At 48.0% G+C, this 16,688-nt stretch overlaps 2 protein-coding genes across 3 annotated transcripts in view; one reads left to right on the forward strand and one right to left on the reverse strand.

Annotated features, from left to right (window-relative positions):
• Positions 1 to 749, reverse strand: part of MATN4 (matrilin 4) — a 32,174-nt gene extending 31,425 nt beyond the window's left edge. The window contains exon 1 of one of the 2 annotated variants that reach the window (XM_026656822.1): positions 668 to 749. The gene's annotated coding sequence lies outside the window, so the exon portion shown is untranslated. Of the gene's footprint in view, positions 1 to 237; positions 426 to 667 lie in introns of those variants that run through there. The other variant, XM_026656821.2, reaches the window with a different exon arrangement.
• A 10,436-nt stretch (positions 750 to 11,185) lies between these two features.
• The window catches only part of RBPJL (recombination signal binding protein for immunoglobulin kappa J region like), a 20,569-nt gene continuing 15,066 nt past the window's right edge, over positions 11,186 to 16,688 (forward strand). Inside the window, exons 1-3 of the mRNA XM_029912591.1 lie at positions 11,186 to 11,278; positions 15,668 to 15,858; positions 16,384 to 16,397. Coding sequence (XP_029768451.1) covers positions 11,186 to 11,278; positions 15,668 to 15,858; positions 16,384 to 16,397 — 298 coding nt within the window. The remainder of the gene's footprint in view (positions 11,279 to 15,667; positions 15,859 to 16,383; positions 16,398 to 16,688) is intronic.

Consider the following 16,688-nt stretch of genomic DNA (forward strand, 5'->3'; position numbering starts at 1 on the left):
GCCCCCAGGGGGGTTCGCTCCCCTCTGGCTGGCGGAGGGCACTGGGGTGGGGAGCCCCGGGGGGACCGGGGATCGCCCCCCACTCTCCGCTGGGGCACAGAGCGCACGACACGGGAGTGACCCACCGCCCCGCGGGGATGGGGTTCGCGGGTCCGGCGAGGGGAGCCTCGCGCCCCTGCGCCCACCGCTGCGCATTGCCCTGCAGGTGCCCTGCTGCCCCCGGAGCCCCTCACTCACCTCGGCCGGCTGGAGAGCGCGGAGGGGCGGCTGCGGAGCCGAGCGGAAGGCGGGCGGAGGACACCCCCGTGCTGCTGGTACAGGTGGGTGCTGCGCCCGGGGACCCCGCTCCAGCCGCTGGCCTGTCCTGGACTGAGAGGGGCTGGGGCAGCGGCAGCCCCATTTAACCCGGCATCGCGGGCGCGGGGCCCGGGGGAAGGAGCCGACCCCTCCCCCTTTGACACTGCAGCGAGCGGGGCTGCTGCGGGGAGAGGGGCCAGGCGGCGCCCCACCCACCCCCAGGGGCCGGCGCAGGGCAGGGGGCCAGCCGGGCAGGTCACACCCACACGGGCATCGGGCTCCTGGAGCAGGGTCTCATCAGCGGCTTTCCAGCGTGGCCGGTCAGAGACAGAGCGAGATTCGAAATAGATGCCCAGATCCACCCACGCACCTGCCAGCTCGCAGAGCTGCGGGTGAAGCCAGAGTCCACATGAACGTGACAGCGAAAGGCTGGGAGCGGAAAAGTGACCGTCAGAGGCTGGAGAGAAGAGGGAACTGCACTGGGTGCCCATCGAGCACTCATTAAAAACACTCTCACCTCTGCTGCCTAAACAAACTGGGGTTTGTGTCTCGTACAAAATGCTACAGAGGGCAGCGTCTAACTCTGCCACATGCTGGGATTTAGAGCTAACACTCACAGAATACACACACACACACACAGAGCACGTGCCGGTCTGAACATAGAGACACCAATACACATCTCTGCTTGTACCCACATGCACACACATGTGGTGCACCTACTGTTATGTATTATTAGCCCATTGATAGTTCAGATTTAGAATTATTCCTTGTCTTCAGAGCATTGATTTATTTCTGTGGGAAATGTACAAAATATTAATAAGATTTCTTTGGATTTTAATTGTAGTTGTAATTTCAAAGATAAAATCTATTGCATACAATTAACCATCCAGTAGTGTGACGCACATTTAAATTCTCTGTATTTGTAAATAGACACCAAGCCTCTGCTGGTATAAATACCACAACTCTAATGTGCTGAGTTTTTTGTGCCTGTTTAAATTTGCAGCATTCAGGTCCATATCAACAGACCCCCCCGGCCCCCTACTGTAAATGGCTATAACTCCATTGGTTTAAAGAGTTACTCCTGATTTACAACAGCATAGCTACACTGAATGAATTTAGACTATCACAGGATCTGGCCCAGATTTGAGTCTGACTTCCTTCTTATTCATGCTGAGGTAAATCAGGAGTGACTCCACTGAAGTTAATGAAGCTACATGAGGATAAACAAGAGGGGACTCAGTTCCCAGAGCGTGTTGAAGTACACATGATTCCTACAAATCTAAACAGGAATAAACTTGTTGGCACAAGTTAAAGTGTAAGGTTCTGAGAGTACTTTGTTGCCCGGTACATGAACTGGACTTTAATAGCTATAGAGTTTCACTACTTTATGTAGTGATGTGGTTAATTGTATGGAATTTTCTTGACAGGTCATAATCATATATCCATTTGATTTGTCTTGAGTTTTTCATGTTCATGCATGTACAGAATAGGGTGGCAAGCAAAGGTGTGTGCTAGTGGAAATTTCAATCATAAAAAATGTCCATCATATTTGAATTTTATATAATTGAACAATTATTCACACCTGTTCAGCCTTTATCTGCATTCAGCTTAAACAGCGTGGGAGTGGTTTTGTTTTTCTTCCCTATTCCATCACTGGCATGTGTTTGGAAAACCCTTTAACTGTGAAGGTCCCAGAGGAGAATGAGTGAGTGTGCCTGTCCAAATATACAAATTGCATTGACTTGACGGTTTGAGGATCCCCATGGGCAATGTTTGCGAATTAGAGAGTGTTTTGGAGGTCATAGATTCATAGATTTTAAGGACAGAATTGACCATTACAAACATCTGGCCTGACCTTCTGCATAACACAGCACAGGTCAATTCACATACAATATTGTGACCTCTGGCTATGGAGAAATTAGGCATTGACCAGTAAGACAGATTCGGCCAGATTCTCCATTGCCCTGCACCTTATGCAGTTATTTACACCAGTGCAAAGGGGGTGTGAACCATTACCATTCCAATTTAGCTGCGTTTTATACACACTTTGAACTGCTATAAATGACTGCCTGAGGTGCAGGACAGAGGAGAATCTGGCCTAATTCACTAGATCAGTTCCTCCCTCCACTCCTCAGGGAAACAGGTTAATAATGTATTATGATAGATTTTCATGAGCCCCTCAGCACTGGGCAGGTGATATATGACTTAAGTAACTGGCTACATTCTGCCTTGCGTAATTAACCCCCTGGCTGACCTAAATTCCCTGGTGAATTTCAAGCGGCCACATTTTTTTCACTCCCTATTCTTAACTGTTGTGTAATGTTGGTGCCGCTGAACCTGGGCAGTACATTCCTCAACCTCGGAAAAGGCTGTAATTTTATTTGTGGGTGAAGCAACCAAAATATATCATTTATAAATACACATGCACACACAACACATCAAGGTCTGGTTCTTCTGGATTAAAAGAGGTATTGAAAAGTTAGGGCTCCCAGTTACTGCAGGTTTCTCATCAACGTGATTTCTAATAACTTTTCCGTTCACACAAAATATAGCATTGATGCCATACAAAGGAGCAGTGCAGTCAGCAGCTATTGCAAACACTCAGTAAAAGGCATAACACAGACATGTAAAATGGGTTTCTTTTTACTGAGTCGTTCAGTTTCCTTAACTGTATGAAACTATAATAACTCACTGTAACGGTGACTCCCAGGCAAGCTGCAATGCAGCTGGATTCAGAAGGCAGAGAGGCAAAACAATCAATTCCTTCAACTGGGAGAAGGTGAAAATATAATCTAAGGACCCAGCCCTGCAAATCTTTCTGACAAGTAGTTCTTGTTCATGAGAGGTGTATTCACGTGAGTAAAGTATTACATGACTAAAGATTTGAAGGATCATGCCCTAAACGTGTGGAACATATTTTGATCTTCATAGACTTCTTCTTTAGTTACAGAGAGACCAGAATAGCTGGATCATTACCTTCGCAGAAATGAGTGAATGTTAAATCTGCTAATGTACATAGCACATATAAACATTACTGCTATGGTTACAGACACAGAATAACAATTTCTAAGACCCAGAAAGTACAATTTGTGCCTGTAAAACTGCACCCATATTTTTCTGCACCTGCCATCAATTGTGGGCACAAATATGAGTTGTAGGACAGATACCTGATTTGCCCCCACAAATGGAAGGGTAGGCTGGGGCACAGCTAAAACGCAGTCCTGATGGGAACGCTTATTAAACAATAAATTGCAATTCTTGCTGAATCACTAAGGGGCATGTGATTAAATGGCAGGGAAGGCTCGGCACCAGGAGTGACACCTGAGCTGAATGTGCACCTTTGTTTTGTTTAATTTAAAAAAATACAACCTTTATTGCACAATATAAACCTAGGAGTCATGTCTGTGATGGGAACAGCTAGCACAAGAACCCGCTTGCATGTAAGAATAAAATGGAAGGTGAGCTTCAAGACAGCATGTGCATAGCAAATGTATGGTGCGTCACCTTATATAGTGGGGAGAGGTGGGAGAAGGAAAGGAAGAAAGGCCCATTTGAACTGTGGAACCAATATAAAGTATTGAATGATTAGGTCTCATGGAGCAGATCGTTAGTTACCCAATAGTTTATTGCTACCTATAAACTTCGGTTCCTAGTAGGGTTGCCAACAGTCCCTTATTTTTCATCTCTGTACAAGAAGATCAGGAGTTGCTGAGTGCTGCAAAAAGCACTGGTGAATGTAGGTGAGTGCTGTGTATTATTAATTATTCTTAATTAATAATGATAATCAATATCAGGAGATGGGGTAAGGCAGGGATACTAAGAAAACAGACCCTTATTTTTGAAATACAATGTTGACAACTCTAGTTCCTTGTCACAGCTCAAACCACATCTAATAATAAACTATAATTTAACCCTTTCCTGAGTCGTTTTGAAAAAGATGGTATCTATTTCAAGGGGCAAGCAATACTAGCCTGAGTACAGTACATGCTATATTTGGGAGGTGGGGGTTACAAAAATCAGCCAACCAGAAACAGGTCTTTGGGGGAGAAACCCTCTACATTATTTTGCTTCCAAACAATACTTCACTCTGTGCAAAGACATTTGATTCCCAGCTAGAAATTCAGGAACCGAAAAGGGGTTTTTAGAAAGAGCTCCAAGAACCCAGTCCTTGCAGCACTGCAAACATGATGCTGTAATAACACAATACTGTAATCAAGGCATTTTAAGAAGTCCATATAATACATGTCATACAGTGTGAATAATTCCCTATAACCCATAACAGTTAGTAGATGCCAGAAAACTGCAGAGCAGGTTGGTTAAGCTCCTCTAGCAAAGGCCCTTTTGACTTTCACGAGGTAAATTTAAACCAGATGATGAACTCTGGGTGGTCGCCTTGCCATTCAGAATGGTGAACACTATTTAAAAGTGCATCACTGAAACAATTTAGTTCAAATATTTAGACAGCAATGGCTGCAGAGAAAAGACAGGGGGACAGCGCCTCAATTTCCCAAGTGCTCATTGGAGCTGATTCTCAGACTCCATTGTCAGATATCACATCTGCACCGTTGGAGAAAGTCTGCTTGTCTGGATATGCTTTGCCAGTCCTACACAATAAATAACCACACATGACAGTTATCCCACTATGCACTTCAGTAAGCCCTGTGCAAGCCCCACATATGCGCGGTTCTATTTGCAAATGTTAAATAACATCACATTCAATAGCCCCCTGAATGCACATTAATATCCCTATGTACAAATATCCTCACATGAAAACCTGTGCAGCAGGAGTCATTCCATGATGATCAGCTCAACATGTCTAACTGCAAACCTTGTGGTTAATTCCACCTAAACAGTACTCCCTGCTGCTGCTTCCTACTCATCTTGTAGCTGTTCCCTGTTCTGTAATTGCCCTGGTTATTTCTAGTTAGCAGTTGGCCTTGATCACAGACTTCCTTTCTGCCTCCACCTGCCATTAGCATTTCAGGAACTCTCCCAAAGCAGAATCCACCTTTACAAAGGGTTTACAGACCTCACCCCAGTTCCTTACCTCCCAACAAGCTCTGGCAATGATCCAGTTTCACAGTGCTGGGGAATCTCTAACTATTCTGCAAATCTGGAGCCATCTGATCCCTATGCAGGTGAATGAGAACTGTATGAAAATAGAATCCTGCAGCTCTGGAGGGGAGGGGATGGCTGATGGGAGCTTTGCCTCTTCTGCTGCTGAAGTGTTTTGAGACAGAAGAGTAAAAAGGGCTAAGCAGAAATCAGAGCAGCATGTTTTTCCCCACTGATTTCTGCTGCACAAATCTAGCCTTTGTCTCTGAAGCAGCTCCCTCCTCTTAAATCACGATAGCTCCAGAGAATAATACTCCCCTTTGTTGTTGTTGCTTCAGCATTTGACTCCATGTCCAGACAATCCTTTTTTACCTTAATCAAGGAGGAATGTGTATCTCTGAAGTTGGTCTCTGATCAAAGCCTATTAGGCAGACACAGGAGGACCACGTGGATAGAAAACTTGAAGAGCTTCGATGCTGGTGGCCCGACACTAGAGCTGGCTGAACCCATCAGCAGAGTCCTTCATCTGGGGCTAGACTCTCTGTGACTGAACCATGCACATTGTCACAGCTGAGAGTTGAATTGGGACCCACAATTTTGCATCTACATTACTGAAGGCCAGGCTGAGACTCTGCAAAAAAAAAATCAGAGCCTTTGGGCCTAATTCTCCTTGTGTTTTTATTTGCACCAGTGTAAAGTGAGCATATAATGCTCTCAAATGGAAATAGCAATGATTTCATCCACTCTTCACTCATTTGCACTGGCTTAAATGAATCTACAAGGTGCAGGGCAATGGGGAACCAGTCATGCTTGTACCATAATTAATTAGCTGCTTCCCAGCCTGAGGTGGTGGAACTAAGAAGGATCAGGTGATAGCTTCATGGATGCCTGGACCTTATAGAAAGTCAGTGAGAGATCAGTCTGAGGGTATGTCTACACTACGAGAGTAGTTCGATTTTAGTTAAATCGAATATGTGCAATCGATATTAGAAAGTCGAACGTGTGTGTCCACACTAAGGACAGTAATTCGACTTTGTCAGTCCACACTACCAGGGAAAGCGTCGACATTGGAAGCAGTGCACTGTGGGCAGCTATCCCACAGTTCCCGCAGTCCCCGCTGCCCATTGGAATTCTGGGTCGAGCCCCCAATGCCTTCTGGGGGAAAAAAATGTCTCGAGGGTGCTTTTGGGTAACTGTCGTCATCCAATCGTCACTCCCGCCCTCCCTCCCTCCTTGAAAGTGCCGGCGGGAAATCAGTTCGCGCACTTTTCTGGTCAGTGACAGCGCGGACGCCACAGCACCGCAAGCATGGATCCCGCTGTGACCATCGCTGCAGTTGTGGCCGTTGTCAACGCCTCGCAGCTCATCATCCACCTTTCACAGAGGCAGATAGAGAGAAATCAGGCGAGGAGGCTACGGCAGCGGAGTGAGGACCTGAACTCCGAGAGTAGCACACGCCTGTCAGAAACCACGACACCCAGCGCCGAGGACATCACGTTTGCAATGGGGCATGTGGATTTTGTTGAACGGCGATTCTGGGCCCGGGAAACAAGCACGGACTGGTGGGACCACATAGTGCTTCAGGTCTGGGATGAATCCCAGTGGCTGCGAAACTTTCGCATGCGGAAGGGGACTTTCCTGGAACTTTGTGAGTTGCTGTCCCCTGCCCTGAAGCGCAAGGACACCCGCATGCGAGCAGCCCTGACTGTCCAGAAGCGAGTGGCCATAGCCCTCTGGAAGCTTGCAACGCCGGACAGCTACCGGTCAGTCGCGAACCACTTTGGCGTGGGCAAATCTACCGTGGGGGTTGTTGTCCTGCAAGTAGCCAAGGCAATCGTGAAGGTACTGCTGTCAAAGGTAGTGACCCTGGGAAACGCGCAGGCCATCATAGATGGCTTCGCTGCGATGGGATTCCCAAACTGCGGTGGGGCTATAGATGGGACTCACATCCCTATCCTGGGACCGGGCCACCAGGCCAGCCAGTACATCAACAGAAAGGGGTACTTTTCAATGGTGCTGCAAGCACTGGTGGACCACAGGGGACGTTTTACCAACATCAACGTCGGATGGCCGGGCAAGGTTCATGACGCTCGGGTTTTCAGGAACTCTGGTCTGTTTAGACGGCTGCAGGAAGGTATTTTCTTCCCGGACCACAAGATAACTGTTGGGGATGTGGAGATGCCTACAGTGATCCTCGGGGACCCAGCCTACCCGCTAATGCCCTGGCTCATGAAGCCCTATACTGGCGCCCTGGACAGTGAAAAAGAACTCTTCAACTACCGGCTGAGCAAGTGCAGAATGGTGGTGGAGTGTGCTTTTGGCTGTCTCAAGGGGAGATGGAGAAGCTTACTGACTCGCTGTGATCTCAGCGAAACCAATATCCCCATCGTTATAGCAGCTTGCTGCGTGCTCCACAATCTCTGTGAGAGCAAGGGGGAGACCTTTATGGCGGGGTGGGAGGTTGAGGCAAATAGCCTGGCTGCTGATTACGCCCAGCCAGACAGCCGGGCGATTAGAAGATCCCAGCGGGACGCGCTGTGCATCCGGGAGGCTTTGAAAGCCAGTTTCAAGACTGAGCAGGGTACCCAGTGACTTTTAAGTTTGTGGACACAGAGGCTGAACTTGCCCCCGTTTCTTTACCCAGTTACCCCCTTCACCCCCTTCCCAAAAAATAAAATCTGTTCTGTTTTGCTAATGAACACCGTTGTCTTCATTACTGTTTTCGCGGGAATGTTTTAAACCTGGGTTTAGTGTTGTGATGCTAATGATGCTTCTAAACTGCCCCCCCCCACAGAACATGAAAGCCACCTCCCAGACTGACCAGGGTAACTAGTCACTGCACTGTGTATGTGCCCTGCTGCTGGGCCTGCCCCCTGCTAAAGGTGACTGTCCTGTCTAATTACCAAGCCCCTTCCCCCCCCTTCAGACAGACTCTCCTCCAAAGGAAGAGGATGGAAACAGTAATGAACAGAAACGTATTTTTTATTAACAACCACACATGGAATGGGGGGGTGAAACTTGGACGGGGTCTTGTGTGAGGCGGGTAGGAAAGGACTTTTCAGATTTTGGGGAATGAGAGCCTTCTAGTGCTATAGCTGTCCGCTGGGGTGGAGTGAAAGTTTTCACGGCCCCTGCCGCCCCTCCGTGTTTGGACTTTGGGTGAGGGGGGTATGGGACTTGGTGGCGGGGCAGGGCGGTTAGAGAGAGACTGCAGCGGGGCTCTCTCCTCCTGCCTCCGGTCCTGCAGAACATCCACAAGGCGGCGGAGCGTGTCCGTTTGCTCCCTCATTAGTCCAAGCAGCGTTTGAGTCGCCTGCTGGTCCTCCTGTCGCCACCTCTCCTCCCGTTCCATGTTTGCCCGGTGCATTTGGGACAAGTTCTCCCTCCACTGTGTCTGCTGGGCTGCCTGGGCTCGGGAGCATCCCATTAGTTCAGCAAACATGTCTTCCCGTGTCCTCTTCTTCCTCCTCCTAATGTGCGCTAGCCTCTGGGCAGATGTGGCTGTGGGAATTGGAAAAAGGGAGTGAATTCCTGAGACAGATCAATGTATCTGTGAACAGAGAACATAGTCTTTCTCTGTGAACAAGACCATGCAGAGCACCTATCACACGCGCACTGAGGACAAGGTCTAATTTTTGGCCCTCGCCTACAGTGCCTGCGGTCTTGCTGTGGCGAGCTGAGGAGCGGGGCAGGACACCGGACTTTGTCTAGCTGGCAAACATGGTAAGCCGTAGACTTGTGGCTGCTTAAAACTTTAAGAGTGGCACTGGCCTCCTTTCACATAGAAAGCAATGCAAGTCTCTGCTGGCAGCAATCCTGCAAGCATGAACTCTGCCCCTGTCCCAGCCCCTCGCGGCTGTAAACCGCGTGGCTGTAAACCGGCGGTTGCAGTTCTGTAAAGGAACGGGCAAGCAGTCCCAATACTAACTTTCCCCTACCTAATTCAAAGCAGGGCGTCATGCCAGACATCACCCTCCTGAGGGTCTCGGAGAGCCAGAAGGAGAGGATGCTTCGGGACAGCCTGCAGAAACCGGGGCCATTTGCTGCTATACTGTGCAAGGCCATGATCCCCGAATACCTGCTGGCGTTGTGGCAGGGAAACGTTTCTTACCACGGGGGGCCTAATAAGCTCTCCCTGCCAAGGAACCTGATAATTAGGCTGGAAAGACACCTGCAGGAGGCCTATGAGGAGTTCTCCCCGGAGGATTTCGCCTCTATCCCCGGACACATCGACCAGTTTTTGGGTTAGGTGCCCTTGGAGGGACAAAAGAGTGGAGCGTCTTGGGCAGTGTAATCATGAAGCAGACATTGTTGAATTTTCTTAAAATGGTTCGGACTATACATTGAAGCGGCCAAAGACACAATAATCACGATACCCTTTGTTCAGATTCCCGTTTTGTTGCACTTTCCTGTTTACATGTTTAGAAGCACTTTACCCATTGTTAATATTTCAAATCTTCCTGTTCTGTTATAAATAAAAGTTTACATACTTGAAAGCACTTTAGCTATTGTTAATATTTAAAATATGCAAGTTCTGTTATAAATAAATGTTAAGATATTTATAACACTTACTGCTTGATCCTTCCCCTGAATCTGTGTCTGGGGTAACGGCGGGGGACGGTTGGTAGGGGATCTCTGTGAGGGTGATGAAGAGCTCCTGGCTGTCGGGGAAATCAGCGTGGTAAGCGCTGTCGACTGCATCGTCCTCTTCATCTCCTTCCTCATCTTCCCCGTCAGCTAACATGTCGGAGGAACCGGCCACGGACAATATCCCATCCTCAGAGTCCACGGTCAGTGGTGGGGTAGTGGTGGCGGCCGCACCTAGGATCGAATGCAGTGCCTCGTAGAAACGGGATGTGTGGGGCTGGGATCCGGAGCGTCCGTTTGCCTCTTTGGTCTTCTGGTAGCCTTGTCTCAGCTCCTTGATTTTCACGCGGCACTGCGTTGCATCCCGGCTGTATCCTCTCTCTGCCATGGCTTTAGAGATCTTCTCGTAGATCTTTGCATTCCGTCTTTTGGAGCGCAGCTTGGCAAGCACGGACTCATCTCCCCACACAGCGATGAGATCCAAGACTTCCCGATCAGTCCATGCTGGGGCCCTCTTTCTAGTCTGGGATTGCACGGCCATCTCTGCTGGAGAGCTCTGCATCTTTGCCACTGCTGCTGAGCTCGCCACGGTGTCCAAACAGAAACTGCGATTCAAACTGCCCAGACAGGAAAAGGAATTCAAATTTTCCCGGGGTGTGGCTGGTCAGAGCATCCGAGCTCAGACTGCTGTCCAGAGCGTCAACAGAGTGTTGCACTGTGGGATAGCTCCCGGAGCTATTAGCGTCAATTTCCATCCACACCTAGCCTAATTCGACATGGCCATGTCGAATTTAGCGCTACTCCCCTCGTTGGGGAGGATTACAGAAATCGATTTAAAGAGAGCTCTATGTCGAACTAAATGGCCTCGTGGTGTGGACGGGTGCAGGGTTAAGTCGATGTAACGGCGCTAAAGTCGACATAAACGCCTAGTGTAGACCAGGCCTGAGAGTGGAATTGCAGAGAATGGTCAGACTCCTCTGGAAGGCCCTGAGCCAAGGTCTGTAGGAGGCTGGGGACTCCAGGGGAACCAGCCTGGGAGCCAAGTGCTTTATCCCAGAGCCAGAAAGATTCTGAAAGGTAGCCAAAAAAGGGGCGGGAACAGGGCCCAGAGGGTGAGCCAAAGAGAAGCCCATGAAAAGTGGAAGAACCTTTCTAGTTTGGGTTTGTGCCACCCAAGGAGGGTATAAGTTTTGTTTGCAACTTAGCCAGAGAGCTAAGATGCATCTCCAGCACAGTGTATGGAGAGATGAGGAGACCCACCTTGAGGAAAGAAATGGAGTCAGGAAGTGCTGTCAGCACCATGTTTGGCCAGCAGGAGGCACTACAGGGTGGTCATGCCGTATGACAGTGGTTCTCAACTAGGGATACACGTACCCCTGGGGGTACGCAGAGGTCTTCCAGGGGGTACATCAACTCATCTAGATATTTGCCTAGTTTTACATAAAAATCACTAGAGCAGTCAGTGCAAACTAAAATTTCATACAGATAATGACTTCTTTATACTGCTCTATATACTATACATGAAATGTAAGTACAATATTTGTATTCCAATGAATTTTATAATTTTATGATTTATTTTATTATATATGAGAGTCAGCAATTTTCCAGCAATGGTGGCTGTGACACTTTTTTGTATTTTTATGTCTGATTCTGTAAACAAGTAGTTTTTAAGTGAGGTGAAACTTGGGGGTATGCAGGAGAAATCAGACTCCTGAAAGGGGTACAGTAGTTTGGAAAGGTTGAGAGCCACTGGCCTATGATACAGACCCTCGGCGTGCTGTACATTTTAAGATTTTTCCTAACCATAACTGGGTACAGTTCTCTCCCAGGGCAAAGATAGGCCTGCCCCCGGTGCAGGGTTAAATGAGGACAAAACTTGCAAAGGCAAACTGAAGCTCAAACTGCACATTGCAGTATGGTTTTTCAGCATTACATATGAGGCATATGATGACATGGACTGGATGCCAATGTTATGTCAATCGCTAGCTCGCTTCCATATTAGTTAACTTTGGCCAGGCCTGGGTATAAACCATTAAATAGATAGAAAAGATTGAATTAAGTCACGTGCCAGGATTAAATAACTAATATTGGTGTAATGGAGTGTGTTGATTGGTAGCCAGGGATAAAGTTGTGGACAAAGTTTTACAACTGGATCAGAAGCAAACATCTGTAAATGTTTTGAAGAACATCTGATGAATAGTACTGGCACTGGGCTCTGGCAAAGAAGCTAACTGGCGACTGACAGTAAATAATGAAGTGAAGTTGTCTACGGAGAACTGTCACTGTGATCACAAAATAAAGCACCCACTGCCTCTGCGCTAACAATTGCAGCCCATGTATCAGTCTCATCAGTAAAAACACATCTGGTTGCCAGTGAATATCAGTTACAGTTCATACATGGAAGTTATGAATAGGCTCAGCAGACATAAACCCCTCACTTCTCAGATACAAAGCAGCAGCTAATGTTATCAGGTGACCCAAGGCCAGATCATCAGCTCTATAATCCAGCGTCGCCATATTGACTTCAATGGAGCTGTGCCAGTTTACACCAGCTGAGGATCTGAGTCACACATTGGAGAACTTAGTGTCTGTACGGAAGACACTGGGAACAAGGAGAGCAGGGGATCAAGAGCATCCATCTAAAAACCAGGGAAAACAGTGGCGGAAAAGATTGTGCAGTGAAAATGCAGCCAACGATTTTGGGAGGACAGCCTGCAGATAAAGAAGATTCCAGATTGTTACGTTCTTGTGCTGGACACGTCTGCTATGTCAACGCCGTTGCCTGTTCTAGTCTCCAGGATACTCTGAAGACGGAGCCATCAGCAACGTAGTACCAGACAATGAATCTTTGTACGAGGGGCCCCAAGCTTGAAGAGCTGTCGCACAGGATTGTTACTAGAATCTGTAAAGGACGCTGCTCTTTTCCAGCAGGTTTGCACTGTGCTGAAAAGTGAAGCGTTGGCCGGTGAAACGGCTTAAAGGGTTCCTCAGGTTGTCACTGAGGTGAAGATTATTTGCTGCTGTTTCTCTTTCAGTTTTTCTAGGAAGTCCAGGTGCCACGTTATTTTGAGTCCCTCAGGAGATCAGTATAAGCTGGCCGGGAATCCTGGGATGGGATCAGATTTGTAGTTGCTCCCAAACCTTTGGTATTTTATGTTCTTTGCTACTTGTAGTTTCTGGCTAGTGTGATGTGTATTTGAGAGCTGGGATGATTATTTTTTCAATGAAAACTCAGTTGAGTCTATGGGTATGTCTGCACTACCTGCCGGATCGGCGGATAGCAATCGATCTATCGGGGATCGATTTATCACGTGTAGTGTAGACGTGCTAAATCGATCCCCGATCGCTCTCCCGTCGACTGCTAAACTCCAGCAGTGCGAGAGGTGGAAGCAAAGTCGACGGGGGAGCCACGGCCGTCGATCCAGCGCCGCGAGGACGCGAAAGTAAATAATTTTAATTCGATCTAAGATACTTCAACTTCAGCTAGCTGAAGTTGTGTATCTTAGATCGATTTCTCCCCCCACCCCAGTGTAGACCAGGCCTATGTTGCAGGATTTTCCCTGTGCTGTAGCAGATGCAGCCCTGTCTCCAATAGCCAGCTTGTCTTTTGAGCAAATCACCAAGGGCTGCCCATGACCTGGCATTGGCTTACCAGCGGTACAGCACTGTGTATGCAGCTGCGATTTGGGACTTCTAGCTTCCGCTCATCCCTTTTACATCTAAGGTTCTTTTGGGTTTTTAAAGGCAAACTTCCCCATTTTTCACAGCTGTGCGGCTTGAAAGTTTGAGCAGTGAGAAGAAGCTCTTTGCGCTAGGAAGCCACTGGGGAGACATATCTGAAACCAATGTTTTTAATCACAGCTGGTAGTTCTGAGCCTCCATCATGAGGCCACCATTTCTCTGAGGGAACTAACATTATGCATGACCCCAGCAGTGAAAGGGGGCCCCATGCCAGAGGCTGGAAACCAATTTCCATCCAGTTTTCATATGGGTTTATCAATCATGAGCAAGCCAAAGATGTCCAGGTTGTGCCTGGCCCTGTGTGTATGAACACCCTCCGTGTGTGTGTGTCACTGGACATGGAACCAAGAAACAAGTGAGCTTCGTTTAAGTGATGTCCTTGCCGTATTTGGCTAGTGTGGCCCTAAGCTGCTGGGTACATTTTCATTGGCTTCACTGAACTGCCCTACACCAAGGAAGTGTCTTCCCTAAGTGTGGGAATGAGAAGAGGCCTGTCCAAACAGCTCCTACTTCCTCCCTCTCAGGTTTCCTTCCATTAAGGAAGTAGCACATTGCCCTATTGAAGCACAAGGCTCATGCACCCACCTACACCACACTTTGATGGTTTTGTGGAACGTTTTGCAGGCGCTGTGCTAGTGCTCTGCACAGGGTGAATTTCACTTCCTGCAAAGGTGAGACAGCAGTACAGTACATCTCCGCCATTCCAGCTTCTCTGTGCCTGACTTCCCTTTAAAACAAGCAGCCTGTGTTCAGGTTCCAGCACAACACAACAAAGGCCCTGTGTGATTTAAACTGGGCTTATCTGCCTACAATCAGTGGAAACATAACCTACCACGTTAACAAAGTCTAAGGGCCAGATCCTCAGCTTGGGTAATTCCACGGAAGTCAATGGAGCTATGCCAATTTCCAGCAGGTGAGAATCTGGCCCTTGTTTTTTTAGTTCGCAGTGAAGCAAAATGGGGACATTTCCACGGAACAATCACCGGCAGTAACAAAATAACAGCTCCCGATCCCAAGAATAATAACTCCCCAGCCATGCTCATTATTACCTTCCATAAACATTCATAATGTACTGAGGGGAGATATAAAAATGAATCCATGTTAAACAGAACGCATGTAAAGCTATCCCGTTAGATGGTGGAAAACTCCAGTATGGTATAAATGAGACTGTAATTATTATCGTCAGTTACAAGGAGGAGGGGATCACTAAAGATAACATTACCTGATTTCCCATTGCCCAGCACCGTGTGCATTCATTTACACCAGTGCACGGAGAATGGAGATTGGGTGTAAAATGCCACCACTCCAATTTGGTAGCATGTGACTGCATAAGATGCAGGGCATCTGAGAAGCTGGCCCAGGTGTTTTTAAGGGCCATGTATACAAGAAAAGAACGTAATGAACAATCAGAATGTCACTATCTTCATAACATGGGACTGAGAGGAGGAGTGAAAGGAGGCGCTTTCCCATTAGGAAGCAATGGGAATGTTTCCAAGCTGTAAGGTAAGCTTTCCCTATCTGTCTTTTACTGAAGGCTGGAGAAAACCAAACAATTTTAATGATAGCACTTGTCTTCCAGCAGCTTTGAAACTTTCCCATTCCCAATGCGTTCTAACGGGATTCCTCTTGTCCTAGTTTGATCATTAAACTGGGCCCCTGCTGGGGAGTATTATTAAAACAGTAGCTCTTACAGAGAGAGACACCAGATGCCTCGATTGCAGATACTGATGCAGGGAAGGGGGGTATCTCGAAACTGTGACTGTTCCTGGTGGTGTTATATACAATATTATACCAGTGCAGTGAGCAGAGTGGGGTTTGCAGCACCTGGCTAGAATTAGTTCTATTGTCAAGGTCCGGTGCATAGCAGGCAAATTAGAGTGCAGGGGAATGAGGGACAGAAGGCTATCACCTACAGGTAAGGTGCTGTGCTGGCTACCTCCATGTTAAATACCCCTCAGGGTGGCTCCGGGGCGGTATCAAGCAGTAGGGGGATGGTAGGAAGCCAAGCGTTGTGTCCCCTTTGCTAGGGTACTACTCAGGACTCTCTTTTAGATCCAATCCAGATCAACTTGACCATCTCCGGGATGGAGTGCGTAGATATCTGCAGCTCCCAGCTGACCAGACTGTGCTTATACTGCATGCAAAAGTCGCACAGAAATCATACGGCAGTGAAAAAAGGTAGGAGATTTGCCTGGCTTCTTATACAGCCCTGCCTTTAGATATCACCTTCCAAAAAACAGACTCTTACAACTCCCTTTCAAACTCCCTAGGGTTTCATTAACTAGTCTGATGAAGCAGATGAGCTAACATAACCCCATTGTATTCACCTTTCAACCTTCACACAGCCTCAGAATAATACAGTCATTCATGATGATTATGATAGTAGTACCTAAGCCTCCCGATCAGGGCCCCCTGCGCTGCCCAAACAGATAACAAAAAGTCAGTCCCTGCCCCGAACACGCTATCCTGGATTAATGAAATGGTGGGAAGGGCTGAACACTGACCCCTGTGGGACATCACTGGCCATTTCACCTCCCCCACGCAGATAGCTGGAGTGCCCTCGGCAATGAGTCTTTGCTGCAGCCCATCCTCACTCTGTTTAACAGTCATTGTCCAAGTCAGTTAGATTCCTTCCTTCTTCCCCATTTGCCATTCTGTCCTTTACCTCTGCTCTTCTCTCTCATGCTTTTCTCTCCCCTCTAGTCATCTCTTTCTCCGTAGGAGGTTGAGAGAGGCCCTATTGTACTGAGGGTGGGGTTTTGGTTTTTTTACTCCCTCTCCCGTCACTGGATCAATGGCAGATAATTTTCACAGAAGTGGGCCCTGGCTGTAGAGTTGAGATCCAACCTTCCCTAGAGGACAGCTGTGAGCTCTGAGTTTGATCCACTGTAGAGATTGCGGCCAGCTGCAAAATGCAGATCCAGATCAGGGCCGGCTCCAGGCACCAGGCACCCAAGCTGGTGCTTGGGGCGGCACCTGGAGGGGGGCGGCGGCGCGGCGCTCCGGCC

The sequence above is a fragment of the Terrapene carolina genome, unplaced genomic scaffold (genome assembly GCF_002925995.2).
Source record: "Terrapene carolina triunguis isolate 2854851 unplaced genomic scaffold, T_m_triunguis-2.0 Scaffold233, whole genome shotgun sequence".
In the NCBI taxonomy this organism is placed as follows: domain Eukaryota; kingdom Metazoa; phylum Chordata; order Testudines; family Emydidae; genus Terrapene; species Terrapene triunguis.